Source organism: Aedes albopictus, chromosome 1, assembly GCF_035046485.1.
Source record: "Aedes albopictus strain Foshan chromosome 1, AalbF5, whole genome shotgun sequence".
NCBI lineage: Eukaryota > Metazoa > Arthropoda > Insecta > Diptera > Culicidae > Aedes > Aedes albopictus.
In genome coordinates this window covers 103,574,213-103,590,258 of record NC_085136.1, presented here as the reverse complement: position 1 = coordinate 103,590,258, position 16,046 = coordinate 103,574,213, and the positions used below count along the sequence as shown (strand labels likewise).

The 16,046-nt window shown below is 40.9% G+C and overlaps 1 protein-coding gene across 1 annotated transcript in view; it reads right to left on the bottom strand.

Annotated features, from left to right (window-relative positions):
• LOC109409456 (protein-tyrosine sulfotransferase) overlaps positions 1–16,046 on the bottom strand; it is a 170,575-nt gene that overhangs the window by 20,218 nt on the left and 134,311 nt on the right. Inside the window, exon 4 of the mRNA XM_029855542.2 lies at positions 3,070–3,310. Coding sequence (XP_029711402.2) covers positions 3,070–3,310 — 241 coding nt within the window. The remainder of the gene's footprint in view (positions 1–3,069; positions 3,311–16,046) is intronic.

Below are 16,046 nucleotides of genomic sequence, written 5' to 3'. Positions count from 1 at the left end.
CTCAGGTAAATGATGAAATAGGCTCATATGTATGGCGATGGCACAAATGTCCCAAATGGAGGATAACGTGCCTCTGGAGCCGGCCTTCTGATACCTGATACCAGCCGAGTGTACTACGGTACGTGAAACGGAGTCGAATGGTTTGACAATGAGTGCACGACGGAGGTTTTGTAGGAGAAGAATTCAGCGCGGGTGGTAATGCTGCAGCATGGGACCCGACAGAATGAGGAGCGATACAAATAGAAGCGAAAGAAGTGTACCCGACTCTTCAGGAGAAAAAAAAAACCTGAATGGAATAGGCGGAACAGCAAAGTGTTAGCTGGCAGGCGCAACTAAACACGACAGGATTCGACTAGAAACTACATAATGCAATGAAGACAAGGTTAGCTTCGAGGTAACAGTGGAATTTACTTTACATTGGATCTCTACTGGTCTGACAACAATTCAATTAAAAACGCTATCGTATCGCCGTCGTTGATTTTCGCTCGGTCTTTGAAACGTATTTTTCTTGTGATAATATAACGCAAAAATTGTGAAAGTGAATTGTATTTGAGCAACATTGCCTGTTTCACTACGCCGTGTTAAGATTTCCCGGTAAACTGTATTTTTCACCCGACAATTTAGTGCAATAAATACCCATCAGTCTTCGGCGGGGAAATGAAGAATTGCGAGAAATGCACTCTTGGCATCAATATAGATACCGACCTCTACACAGTGTGCGAAGGAAAGTGCGCCAAATCGTTTCACGCAGACTGTGTTGGCGTGACTGAAGATCAATTGTGTGCCTTTTCGAACAATATTGTTTGGATTTGCGATTCGTGTATGGTGCTATTCTGCAGATATCGAGAGCGAACTAATGCTGATGCCACTACCAACACTGAGGTGTCTCGTCCGTTGGAATATGAAATTAATGAGTTAAAGAGTACTGTTGCTGAGGTCGTCCAAACGCTTGCAGAGGTGATTCGGAGACAGGATCCAATTATGCCGTACCAACATTCGACGCCCGTTTCTTCGCCTAAACTTCATGAAGGAAGTAATATGACTGGCTGCACATCAAAACAAATTGAAACTAATAGTGAAGAGTTTTCTCTGTATTTGACGAACATTGATAGAAACGCTACTGAAGAAGATATTAGTGTGATGGTATCACGCTTCTAGATGCACCAATATTGTCTTGTAAAGATGTAGTGAAGCTTGTTCCGAAAGGAAAATGCACTAACACGGTTGATTACATTTCATTCAAAATCGTTTTGAATACAAAGTTAAAATCGTTAGCACTGAATTAATGTACTTGGCCGAAAGGAATAAAATTTCGTGAATTTGTAAGCCGTTCAAATGATACTTGGAAACCATGCTAATGAAGATATTGTTTGCTTACATCGGCGTAGCGTATATGTTTGTTGCTTTTTTCTTTATGATGTAATATGTTGTGATCAAATAGTGATTGTATTGTAGATGATTAATTGAATATTTAAGTTTAAGATTGAATGATGGTTTTATTGTATATGTTTAGTATGCTGCTATTGTACATCGTTGTAAAGCTATTAGGGTAAGAAATCAAACTTTGAACTAGTCAAATTGTAATCTTAATTTGAACCATTTAAAAATTCATTAAAACGACGTACTTTTCAGGCAAATATTGTCCCGAAAAAGATGTTAAACAGCTTTCCGTAATGTAACCTGATAACATGGACTTTAAAAACATTGAAAAAAGCGTTTTTGTCATGGAAAACAGGCAATTGAAAAATCACTGTGATTTCACCAATTTCCCCCAAGAGAAAGCACATTTTTGGTGCACTCGTACAGCTCATGCATTGTATCAAACGCAATATGTGAACACGTCAAATGAAAGCTTATTTATCGTAGAATCGACCAACCGTATAATATTCCGCATTATTTGTCATGAAATTATCAAATTCAAGTGATTCTTACTTGGAGAATGTTATCTTAAGTTGAACCATTTGTAATCTAAATTTCCTAAAGAATTTCGAACATTCTGAGTTTAGATTCCACTGCCTAATGAAAAATAGGTATGAGAATTAGCAGATTCATGTGATTTTTCATTGTTTAGCATGGAATTGGCTGTTTTGTGAGTTGCTCGAGCTGCTGCCGCCAGTAGTTCAAATTAAGATTAAAATTGGTTCAAATTATGATTACGATGGTTCAAATTAAGATTAAAATAATTGTTGATGAAAAATCAAATAGTTCAATGAAATTCGGTGCAAATACAAACTTTTTACCATTTAACAGAAAGCTTATACCCATGGCTTTCATGTACATACGATTTCGTTGTAGTAAATTATTTCCATGTGGGAGAAAAAATCACTTAAAATATGCACTGCTTCAGAAAGCCGCAATTTGGTTCAAATTTTGATTACCTACCCTAGTGATTATTTTGAACTGTTTACCGCGTAGATGATTGATAAGTTTTTGTAGACCTTTTGTTATTATGTTTTTTAAATGTAATTTAGATATAAGTAGTTCAATAAGACCTAGACATGGTCAGTTGGGCATAATATACAAATAAAGAATAAAGAATAAAGAATGTTAGACGTCGAATACGAAGGCGTATCATCAGTGGAAGTCATGCCTACTACAGGCACCAGAAGCAAACTGCAGTCAAAAAAAAAATCCAAAGCCACGCTAGTCACAACGCTTATGAGACCGGTGGTCCTCTATGGACATGGACTATGCTCGAGGAGGACCAGCAAGCACTCGGAGTTTTCGAGGAAGTTTCGACGCATGCTACGGATGATCTACGGCGGTGTGCAGTAGAACGGTGTGTGGCGTGATGAACCACCAGCTCACTGCGCTCTACGCCGAACCCAGCATCCAGATGGTGGCCAAAGCCGAAATGATACGGTGCGTTGGGCATGTCACAAGAACGCCGGACAACAACCCTGAAAAGTTTGTGTTCGCTACTGATCCGGTTGGCACAACATTGGCCTCGGTGAACTGCTGCCAAAAATCGAGTATTGTGGCGTACTGTTGTAGATTATATCTAATCTTAAATGTGCTGTTGAGCAAATAAATATATCTAGGCAATGTAGTGTAATGGTTACTTCTTACCTCCGGGAACAGCTCGATCACGTACGTGCCCATCTTGAGCGTCAGTGGATCCTTGTTGCACAACCGAGGCGCCGGATCCCCATGCTTGGCGATGATCTCCAAGCAGAACTGTGCGATCGCCCCATTGAGCACCTCCTTGGTAATTCCGGCCTCCACCAGCCGGACCGATTCCTTCTCCGACTTCATCCAGTGGGACCGGAGCTGCAGTATTCGCGGAATGACACGAGTTTCCTGGCCACATCTGCAAACGGAAACACAACAACATAAAGTTAGAACCGCTGGCTACAAGGTCACTTAGCGTCTGGTTGCTGATTTTTATGTGCGTCATTTAAAAATGTGTGCGCGCAGCAATGAAGTGCAAATGCAAATGCTCCCCCTCCGCCTCTTCTCGTTCTACATTTTGCACTGTGCAGTTTGCAGCTTCAGCATCTGCAGCCATCATGAGGATGGAAAATGTGTAATGTAATCATAAAAAGAAAAATGAGCATTCGTAGTAAAATGGAAATATATGGCCGCCCGCCCGGCTATTGCAGTTGGGTCATTATTTTCGCATCTGCTGGCTGACGGTGTGTGGTGTGTGTGGTCTGCTGGGCGCGCGGTGGCTTGATGAGGGGCTTCCGGGCATCAACAAAGGAATTGTCACAGTGGGATAAATGCTGAGTCAAACACGTGGTTGTTATTTTTTTATGTTTCTCCGTTTAAATGAATTATAATTTCAAATTACTAGTTGTTAGACTAGCGCAAGAAGTAGGGTTAATACAAAAAAGTACCCGAGAATAAGTGCAACTGAGATTAACTTTTAACACACTGAATACAAAATCTTCAGTTCTTATTATTGAGCATTTCCAGCCCGAAACACGAAACAAATCCCATTTTGACTCGACATTTTTTCTAATTAAATGGGAATCATTAACTTTTGCATCACATAACTATTTTTCTTCTCCTATCTTTTGATAAGGGCGTATGAAAAATATCTAATGTTCTACTTAAAAAGACTTATATTCTTTTTTTTATCTAGTTCATTTATTTGGGGCTCAATCGCGTTTAACGCTTTGCGGAGCCAAAACTATTTTTTTGTATTTTATGTACAAATATAATTCTTATACAACATACACTCCCGTTCAAAAGTTTGGGGTCACCCCTCAAAAACATGTAATTTTTTAGGCCCATATCTCCGCCAATATGCGTCCGATTTCAAAACCCTAGGTTTCATACAAAAGATAATAAGTCAAAGAAACTAAACATGAATTAAAAGAAACTTTTTCAAAAAAAATTGTATGTAAACTTAACCCAAAGTTGCCAAATTTTCTAAAAAATGAATATAAACTTACGGCAGTGTCGCTGGAAGTTGGGTCGACCAAATTTCAAGATGAGAGCGGTAATATGACCCATTTTCTATTAGCTTTCAACTGCTTTTTACAGAACTTAGCTAAAAAATCTAGAAAAAAGTTAGTAAGTAAATTAATCCTTGATGTCATCGACCAAAAGTTTGGGGTCATCCCTCAATATGATGTATCGGCCAAAAGTTTGGGGTCACTTTCGTAAAACATGGAAAAGTGATTTGGTGATATCTTCGTCATCTATAGTTCAATTTTAATTATTTTTGGCTCATTTCAAAGATAATTAACTAAATTTACGTTTGATGTCTTCAACTTAACGTATTTAACGATTTTTGTATATAAAAATGTTATGTAAAGTTAGCACATTTTACCACGCTTTAAAAAATGAGGCAACTTTACGTTAAGTTTTAGTATGTAAATTTCAACAAATATGTGTGGTTCTATGTCTATGCAGTAAGTATCATTCATTTTGTTTCAAATAAGCCAAGAAGAATTAAAATTGAATAAAAGATGACAAAGATATCAACAAATCACTTATCCATGTTTTACGAAAGTGACCTCAAACTTTTGGCCCCAAAAAGTGATCTCAAACTTTTGACACCAAACTTTTGGTCGATGACATCAAGGATTAATTTACTTAATAACTTTTTTCTAGATTTTTTAGCTAAGTTCTGGAAAAAGCAGTTGAAAGCTAATAGAAAATGGGTCATATTACCGCTCTCATCTTAAAATTTGGTCGACCTAACTTCCAGCGACACTGCCGTAAGTTTATATTCATTTTTTAGAAAATTTGGCAACTTCGGGTTAAGTTTACATACAAAATTTTTTGAAAAAGTTTCTTTTAATTCATGTTTAGTTTCTTTGACTTATTATCTTTTGTATGAAACCTAGGGTTTTGAAATCGGACGCAAATTGGCGGAGATATGGGCCTAAAAAAATGACATGTTTTTGAGGGGTGACCCCAAACTTTTGAACGGGAGTGTAGTTAGTACGGGACGGAGCCAGGATACTCGTGGCAGCTCGAGTGGGTCACAGATGCTTTGAGGATGGGCGTGGTAAGGACTGGGGGTAAGGGTTCTCTGAAGCTCATCCGGAAGGTATAACGTAATGGCATGTTCGTTGTCCTCATAGTGATTCAGCACCATATTCCTGCCGGATGGCCAGGAACAACACAAAGACGAAAATAGAGAAAAAAAACTGGGGGAGAAAAAACAAGAGAATTAAGCCTTTATACAAGACAAACGAAGAAAGTCGTAAATGCATATCATATAAGTGACATCGCGAGGGCCCAACACATCTCTCACAAGAACAAAGGGTTGTCTACCTCGGGCCTCAAGGGTATCTAAAAGTAGTGCTCTGGAGGCGTCATTATACGAGCATTGCCAAACTACGTGGTCGATGTCATCATAACCGGAACCGCACTTAGTACAAACATTGCTCAACGCGAGGTTAATCCTGTGTAAATGCGCGTCTGGCGAGTAATGGTTGGACATAAGCCTTGACATTACGCGAATGAAATTTCGACTTACATCCAAACCATGCCACCACGCTCGCAAAGAAACATTAGGAATAATGGAGTGTAACCACCGTCCCAGCTGGCCATCTCGCCTATGAGACTTATATTCATCGCGAATCTATGTTAGAAGTCATATAATTTCAATTTTCCAAAAAAAATTGCCTTTCGATTTTTTATTATTTTTTTTCTGTAGATAAAGTTTTATCCTCAAAATATGCCAAAATAGCCGATAGATTTTTAAAAACCCCAAATGACAAAGAGAACAAAACGGCCGAATATACGTAAGTTCCAAAACCAAAGTTCTAATTCTGAAATGAGGATAAGTTTGAGCTAAGCTGCCTGAAACATCAGTTTTTGAACGGGCGGTCTTGAAATATTTAAAACTCTTTGGCAAGATTGTGAGACAAACTCATCAATTCTGACACATTTCTTTAGAGAAAAAAAAAAAGAAATTTCTACGTAAACTTCTAAGCTACAAATATGGAGAACCTTAAGAATTCCCTTGAATAAATCAAACCTAAAACATTGCAAAAATCTTCATTCTTTTGGTAGAAACCTAATTCATCAAATACTAGCTCTGATCACTACTCTGGTGGGACGCAACCAATAGTTTGAGTAACGCTATCATTTGAACCAATTATGACACTAAAAATGTAAAAAAAAACTGCACAATTCTTAAATTCACAAATATCAAAGTCATACTATAGTATTACAAGAGCTGGGAGGCTTCTTCAAAAATACTTTTCAATTTAAAAGATACATTATTTTCCTTTATCAAACTTTCATTCTGCATCTATGATCCAATTGTTGAACACTGGCATAACCTTAACTGTGAGCAAGACTGCTAGTTTTGTTCCTTAAATCAATCAAGCTGGGGCACAACAGGGGTGTGTCAGGGGATTCCAGAGACATTCCAGCGAAATTCCAGAGGTGTTCGAGAGGGCTCAATGCGACTTTAAGGGTTTTATGAGCGTTTCATACGGTTCCAGGGGGGTTTGGAAAGTAATGCTGTTCCTGGGATGTTCCAGTGAGCTACAAGGGGTTCCAGGGTCGTTACAGGTGTTTTCAAGGGGTTTCACAGGCTTCCCAGAGCGTTCGAAGGGAATTCCAGAGTGTGTCAGGGGCGTTCCTTGGGGTTTCAGGGACATTTCAGAGTGTTTCAGCGGATTTCAGAGGGTTTCATGGGCGTTACAGGGATTTTCAAGAGAATTCAGGGGTGTTCCAGTATGTTTCAGAAGGTTGAAAAGCCTTGAAACCTCTCTGAAAATCCGTGAAACTTTCTTGAAAGTCCTGTTAATTCCTTTTGAATCTCCCGGAAACCTTTCCGGAGCCCTCCTGAAACCCCCTGAAAATCATCCTTCAAAACGTCTTTGTAATTCCCTTGGATGCCCTAAGGAATCCCCGGGACCCCGAGAGTAAAATCCTTTTGGATAAAATCTATTTAGGCATCTCCATAACCTAGATGGAATTGGATTGTGTTCAGAGCAGTTAGTGTACTTAAGATTAGGGATATGGTTGGCTTTCGGGAAAGAACCAGAGAAGGAAGTTTTTCACATGTGCAAGAGTGAAGGATGAAAGGGGTTTGGAAATATTGAACGACCCTTAAAAGCTTTCTTGAACTCAAACCATAATGCATAACTTGTGACGTCTCGTTATATTACAAACAAAGTTTATACTCACAAAGGCTTATACATCTATGTTTTATCTAACTGTAAGCTCTATGACTGGAATCGTTAACAAGCGCAATGGTGGGATTGAGTCCCGTGGTCATCGGTGGAGACTTCAACGCCTGGGCGATTGAGTGGAATAGCCGCTTGACTAACGCGAGAGGTTGGGCCTTACTCGAAGCTATGGCTAGACTAAACGTGGATGTCGCGAAGAACACGGAGGAAGACGGCCACAGCCGAAGGTCATCGACCGTCATCGGGGATGGCTGACTTCGCGATTCGTCGCCGGCATTTGTGGAGCGATTGTTTATGGAGAGTAACACCGACGATCTATCCAGCGATGATCTAGTCGGAACCCTAAGCCGTGCATGTGACGCCGCTATGCCAAGGCGATTCCTACCCAGAAATGGACGCAAACCGGTGTACTGGTGGTGTCCAGAAATCGCAGAACTCCGCGCATTCTGTTTAAGAGCTAGAAGGAGGATACAAAGGGCTCGTACCGATGAGGATAGAATTGAACGAAGCGAGGCCTACAGGGCGGCTAAACTGGCACTGAATAAAGAGATTAAGACTCGTGAGCGGGCGGCTTCGAACACGCCTCATGGGGTGATGCCTACAGAGTAGTCATGGCCAAAACGAAGGGCGCGTCAGCACCCCCAGAACGCTCCCCAGAAATGCTGCAGAAGATCGTGGAAACGCTGTTCCCGCGCCACGATACAAGACCATGGGCCCCCGTTCCCTATAGCCAAACCGGCCATAGCGAGGTAGCCCCAGTGACGAACGACGAACTCATTGCAATAGCGAAGTCGCTTAAGTTGAACAAGGCTCCGGGTCCGGACGGTATCCCGACATTAGCCATCGAAACGGCCATCGAGGCTAAGCCTGACATGTTCAGAATGGCTATGCAGATGTGCCTAGACAGAGGCGAATTTCCGGAGAGGTGGAAGAGGCAAAGATTGGTTCTACTGCCCAAAGCCGGGAAGCCACCTGGCGACCCGTCGGCATACAGACCTATCTGCCTGCTGGACACCGCCGGAAAACTGTTGGAACGGATCATTCTGTCGAGGCTGATGGTCAATATCGAGAAACCCGATGACTCTGGTCTCTCGGATAACCAGTTCGGCTTCCGTAAGGGTCGATCGACGGTGGACGCTATTAGGGCTGTAACCAAAACGGCCGAAATAGCGCTCCAAAAGAAGCGAACAGGAATCCGCTATTGCGCGGTCGTCACGCTGGACGTTAAGAATGCGTTCAACAGCGTCAGCTGGACCGCCATTGAGTGCGCAATACACCACCTAGGAGTCCCGGTTAGCCTATGCCGGATATTGGAGAGCTACTTCCAGAATAGAGTGCTAATCTATGACACCGAGGAAGGCGAGAGGAGCTACAAAATCACCGCAAGGGGTACCGCAGGGGTCCATCTTGGGCCCGGTACTATGGAACGCGGCGTATGATGGCGTATTGAGGCTCAAACTTCCACCGGGCGTAAAGCTGGTCGGCTTCGCCGATGATATTACCCTCGTGGTATACGGCGAGTCGATAGAGGAAGTGGAACTGACAGCAACTCACGCAATTGGCATAGTGGAGGATTGGATGAGGTCGAGACATTTGGCACTCGTGCACCACAAAACGGAGGTGGTGGTGGTAAACAACCGCAAGTCTAAACAGCAGGCAGTTGTCACCACAGGTGGATGCACGATCAACTCTAAGCGCTCACTGAAGCAATTGGGGGTCATGATCGACGATAAGCTGAAATTCGGAAGCCACGTAGAATATGCCTGCAAAAGGGCAAGCATGGCGATAATGGCATTGTCAAAGATAATGTCAAACAGCTCGGCAATAGTCTCGAGTAAGCGTAAGCTGCTCGCGGCAGTAGCGGTCTCCATACTACGGTATGACGCCGCTGCATGGTCGAAGGCGCTAGTGGTTAACCGAAACGTGAAGCGACTTGAGAGTACCCACAGGCTGATGTGCCTTAGGGTGGTGAGCGCATACCGCACGGTCTCAAAGGACGCGGTATGTGTGCTAGCGGGCATGATGCCCATAGCTTTAGTGGTGGCAGAGGATGAAGAATGCTTCGAGCGACGCGGCATAAGAGACGCGAGGCGTATCGCCAGAACCTCGTCTATGCTGAAGTGGCAGAGCGAATGGGATTCCTCCAGCAAGGGTAGATGGACACACAGGCTCATACCGAGCGTGTCCAAGTGGACGAGCAGGCCCCATGGCGAGGTGAATTTTCACTTGACTCAATTTCTGTCAGGCCATGGGTGCTTTAGGTGGTATCTGCACAGATTCGGACACGCAGGCTCCCCCGCATGTCCGGAGTGTGCAGACTGCGACGAGACCGCGGAGCATGTGCTCTTTGAATGTCCACGTTTCGTGGAGCATGCAGTATGCGAGTATGCAAGAGGTATGCGGTAGAGATATCACGCCTGACAACATTGTTGAAAGGATGTGTATGGGGGCGGACAAGTGGGACTCCGTTACTTCCACGGTTTCTCGAATCGTACTTGAACTACAGAGTAAATGGCGAGCCGAACAACAGCTAGTTGAGTTGGCCCCCCCTTCCCCATCCAGGAGCTTGAGTTCAACGGGTAGTCTAAGTACTAGCCAGGACCCGAGCCTCCAGGGGAGAGTGAACAACTTAAGGCGGTAGCTTGTGGAACGCTTACTATTAGAGTGTACTCATGTACGGTCCCCCCTCTTCTCGAAGTCATCCCTAACGGGCGTACCACGAAGGTAAGGAAGAGGAAATTCGTGAACAAATCCCTTGAGGAATTCCAGAAACAATTCCTGGAAGAATATCTGGAAGAATTCCTAGAGGAATCGCTCAAAGAACTCCTGGAGAAATTTCTGCAAGAAGAATCTATGGAGGAATCCATGGAAAATGCATGCATAAATTTCTGGAAGAATGACTAAAAGAATTTCTGATGGAATTCTTGGAGGAATCCCTGAAGTAATTCCTGGAGAAATCTTTGGAGGAATGCCTGGAGAGGTTCTGAAGGAATGCTTTGAGGAAACTCTTGAGAAATTCTTGAAAAATCATTGGAGTAATCATTGGAGAATATCCTAGCGGAATTCCTGAGAAGGAATTTCCAGAAGAACTTCTGGAGAAATCTCTAAAGGAATTTCTAGACGAATTTCTGGCGGACTTTCTAGAATCTCTTGGTGAATGTCTGGAGGAATTTTAAAGAAATCTCTGCAAAAATTTCCAGAGGAATCCCAGGAAGAATTCCTAGAGGAATTCCAGTAGAAATTTTCGGAGGAATATCTTAAGAAATTGCAGATGGAATTCATGAAGAAATTCTGAAGGAATTCATAGAAGAGTTCGTGGAGGAATCCCTAGAAGAATAACTGAAGAAACTCCAGAAGGAATTTCAGAAGCAATTTCAAGGGAAATTTCTAAGGGTATCCCCAAACTGTTCCTAGATTAATTCATGGAGGAATTTCATCAAGAATACAAGGGGGAATTCCTGAAGGAATCCTAAGAAGTGTTCCTAAGGCATTCTTTGAAGGAATTTAAAAAATAAGTTGTTCCAGAAAGAATCACAGAAGGATTTCTCCATTGAAGTCCTGGGGAAATTCTTGAGGTAGAAATTCTGGAGGAATCACTGATGCAATTCGTGAACAAATTCTTTGAGGAATTCCTGGAGGGATTTTTGGAGAAAAATCAGGAGGAATACCAGAAGAAATCTCAAAAGAATCCCCGGAAGCAATCGCATGAGGAATTCCTTAGAAATTTCTAGGTAAGCTTTTTTGACAGATTCCTGGAAGAATTTCTGTTGGAATACCTAGCAAAAAAATAATCTATGTCTGCAACAATTTCTGGACGAACTATTTTTGAATCTGTGGAAGGAATCTCAAAAGAATGTTTTAGATTTTAAAGAATTCCAGGATTATTTTTTAGTTAATCTCAGGTAAAATTTTATGAAACGATTTCTGGAAGGTATTCCTGCTGAAATACTTGTATTATTGTAGCCATTGGTGGAATCCCTGAACAAATCTCGGAAGGAACACTTGCAGAAATTCCTGAAAAGATCTCTGTTGTCATTCCTTTGTGAATCCCTAGAGAAATTCCTGGAGGAATCCTCTTAAAAAGCACTGGAACAATCCCTGAAGGAACTTCTAAAGATATTCCAAGAGAAATTTCTGGAGAAATGTCTGGTGATTTCCCTAGAGGAGTTCTTGAAAAAGTCTCTGGAGCAATCCATGATGGAATCACTAAAGAAAGCTATGAACAAAATCCTAGAGGAATTCGTTTATTCATACTTGCAGAAGCATCTGTAAAAATTTCTAAAGGAATCGTGGGAGAAATTCCTGGAGAAGTCCCCCATGCCCCCCTCTGGCTACGCCCTTGAACAGTGCCGCATTATCTTCAGAGTTCATTAACACACTAATCTTTCACCTTACGCATGTCATTCATGCACCAATGTGTGAACCCTATGCCAACCATATCCCACCATAACACTCCGGCATCCGCACGAATTTGTGCAGACGCAACATTCATCTGCAACCTGACCCACTGTGAAATTAGTGACCACATTCGGGGGATACAGAAAGGAGACCATAGTTAAACGGAAAAGTTAGAACAAATGAGCAAACACGTCGTCGTCGTTGGTCTATCGCAACCGACGACGGTGAGCATCAGAATAATTTACTAAGCGAAAATGTACGCCACGGAAAACAAACATGAACGCAAGCAACAAGGTAAAAGCAGCGTACCTACACACCACATGTGGAGGAAAGCCACATCTGCGACTGCAGCAGTTTCGCTGCCTCCACTGCCTCTTCTCGATAAAAGATGATAACGATGCAGTTGCAGTGCCTTCGTATCCCAGTAGGAATTTTGCGATACATATTGGATTGGAGCAGTAGTTGAAGCAGTCGGGCATAAGCTGCCTCGAAGGCGGCTTCCCGGAAGCTGTTTCTTGAGCCAAAGCGAGCGACAGAATCAAATTTGGATTAGCGCAATGGATCTTGGTGCGGAAATTTCTGGAGTGATCTGACATAAGGACGAAACTTGTTATTTACATATCTGTTTTCTCAAGAAAGACAGATATTAAGAAAAAAATCAACACATATTCCAGAACCATAAGTACGCTGGTTAAAAAATAAGCCAATAAAATATTTCCACATGGACTGAATTTGCCTCCTTCCCCAAGCCCTTATTCCAACGCAATCCCAGAGTTATGAGATGTCGTGTTGCACTTCCAGTAAATTTAATCATCCAAATGGAATGTGCCTGTTTCTTATCCCGTAGTTATGATAGCAGAGCATTATAGCGTTATGCCGTTTCCGCTTATGCGACATGCATTAGTTATTACTCTGGGAGAAAAAGGCACCAGAAGAGTTACGAGTCTTTACGAAGAAATTTTAGAGAAGACCTCTTAAAGAAATTATGAAACCAAATGAATTGTATGTATTGGATTTGGATTGGATTTGGATTGGATTTAGATTGGATTTGGATTGGATTTAGATTGGATTTGGATTGGATTTGGATTGGATTAGGATTGGATTGGATTTGGATTGGATTTGGATTGAATTTGGATTGCATTTGGATTGGATTTGGATTGGATTTGGATTGGATTTGGATTGGATTTGGATTGGATTTGGATTGGATTTGGATTGGATTTGGATTGGATTTGGATTGGATTTGGATTGGATTTGGATTGGATTTGGATTGGATTTGGATTGGATTTGGATTGGATTTGGATTGGATTTGGATTGGATTTGGATTGGATTTGGATTGGATTTGGATTGGATTTGGATTGGATTTGGATTGGATTTGGATTGGATTTGGATTGGATTTGGATTGGATTTGGATTGGATTTGGATTGGATTTGGATTGGATTTGGATTGGATTTGGATTGGATTTGGATTGGATTTGGATTGGATTTGGATTGGATTTGGATTGGATTTGGATTGGATTTGGATTGGATTTAGATTGGATTTGGATTGGATTTGGATTGGATTTGGATTGGATTAGGATTGGATTTGGATTGGATTGGATTTGGATTGGATTTGGATTGGATTTGGATTGGATTTGGATTGGATTTGGATTGGATTTGGATTGGATTTGGATTGGATTTGGATTGGATTTGGATTGGATTTGGATTGGATTTGGATTGGATTTGGATTGGATTTGGATTGGATTTGGATTGGATTTGGATTGGATTTGGATTGGATTTGGATTGGATTTGGATTGGATTTGGATTGGATTGGATTTGGATTGGATTTGGATTGGATTTGGATTGGATTTGGATTGGATTTGGATTGGATTTGGATTGGATTTGGATTGGATTTGGATTGGATTTGGATTGGATTTGGATTGGATTTGGATTGGATTTGGATTGGATTTGGATTGGATTTGGATTGGATTTGGATTGAATTTGGATTGAATTTGGATTGGATTTGGATTGGATTGGATTTGGATTGAATTTGGATTGGATTTGGATTGGATTTGGATTGGATTGGATTTGGATTGGATTTGGATTGGATTTGGATTGGATTTGGATTGGATTTGGATTGGATTTGGATTGGATTTGGATTGGATTTGGATTGGATTTGGATTGGATTTGGATTGGATTTGGATTGGATTTGGATTGGATTTGGATTGGATTTGGATTGGATTTGGATTGGATTGGATTTGGATTGGATTTGGATTGGATTTGGATTGGATTTGGATTGGATTTGGATTGGATTTGGATTGGATTTGGATTGGATTTGGATTGGATTTGGATTGGATTTGGATTGGATTTGGATTGGATTTGGATTGAATTTGGATTGAATTTGGATTGGATTTGGATTGGATTGGATTTGGATTGAATTTGGATTGGATTTGGATTGGATTTGGATTGGATTTGGATTGGATTTGGATTGGATTTGGATTGGATTTGGATTGGATTTGGATTGGATTTGGATTGGATTTGGATTGGATTTGGATTGGATTTGGATTTGGATTGGATTTGGATTGGATTTGGATTGGATTTGGATTGGATTTGGATTGGATTGGATTTGGATTGGAATTGGATTGGATTTGGATTGGATTTGGATTGGATTTGGATTGGATTTGGATTGAATTTGGATTGGATTTGGATTGGATTGGATTTGGATTGGATTTGGATTGGATTTGGATTGGATTTGGATTGGATTTGGATTGGATTTGGATTGGATTTGGATTGGACTTGGATTGGATTTGGATTGGATTTGGATTGGATTTGGATTGGATTTGGATTGGATTTGGATTTGGAATGGATTTGGATTGGATTTGGATTGAATTTGGATTGGATTGGATTTGGATTGGATTTGGATTGGATTTGGATTGGATTTGGATTGAATTTGGATTGGATTTGGATTGGATTTGGATTGGATTTAGATTGGATTTGGATTGAATTTGGATTGGATTTGGATTGGATTTGGATTGGATTTGGATTGGATTTGGATTGGATTTGGATTGGATTTGGATTGGATTTGGATTGGATTTGGATTTGGATTTGGATTGGATTTGGATTTAGATTGGTTTTGGATTGGATTTGGATTGGATTTGGATTGGATTCGGATTGGATTTGGATTGGATTTGGATTGGATTTGGATTGGATTTGGATTGGATTTGGATTGGATTTGGATTGGATTTGGATTGGATTTGGATTGGATTTGGATTGGATTTGGATTGGATTTGGATTGGATTGGATTTGGATTGGATTTGGATTGGATTTGGATTGGATTTGGATTGGATTTGGATTGGATTTGGATTGGATTTGGATTGGATTTGGATTGGATTTGGATTGGATTTGGATTGGATTTGGATTGGATTTGGATTGGATTTGGATTGGATTTGGATTGGATTTGGATTGGATTTGGATTGGATTTGGATTGGATTTGGATTGGATTTGGATTGGATTTGGATTGGATTTGGATTGGATTTGGATTGGATTTGGATTGGATTTGGATTGGATTTGGATTGGATTTGGATTGGATTTGGATTGAATTTGGATTGGATTTGGATTGGATTTGGATTGGATTTGGATTGGATTGGATTTGGATTGGATTTGGATTGGATTTGGATTGGATTTGGATTGGATTTGGATTGGATTTGGATTGGATTTGGATTGGATTTGGATTGGATTTGGATTGGATTTGGATTGGATTTGGATTGGATTTGGATTGGATTTGGATTGGATTTGGATTGGATTTGGATTGGATTTGGATTGGATTTGGATTTGGATTGGATTTGGATTGAATTTGGATTGAATTTGGATTGGATTTGGATTGGATTTGGATTGGATTTGGATTGGATTTGGATTGGATTTGGATTGAATTTGGATTGGATTTGGATTGGATTTGGATTGGATTTGGATTGGATTTGGATTGAATTTGGATTGGATTTGGATTGGATTTGGATTGGATTTGGATTTGGATTGGATTTGGATTGAATTTGGATTGAATTTGGATTGG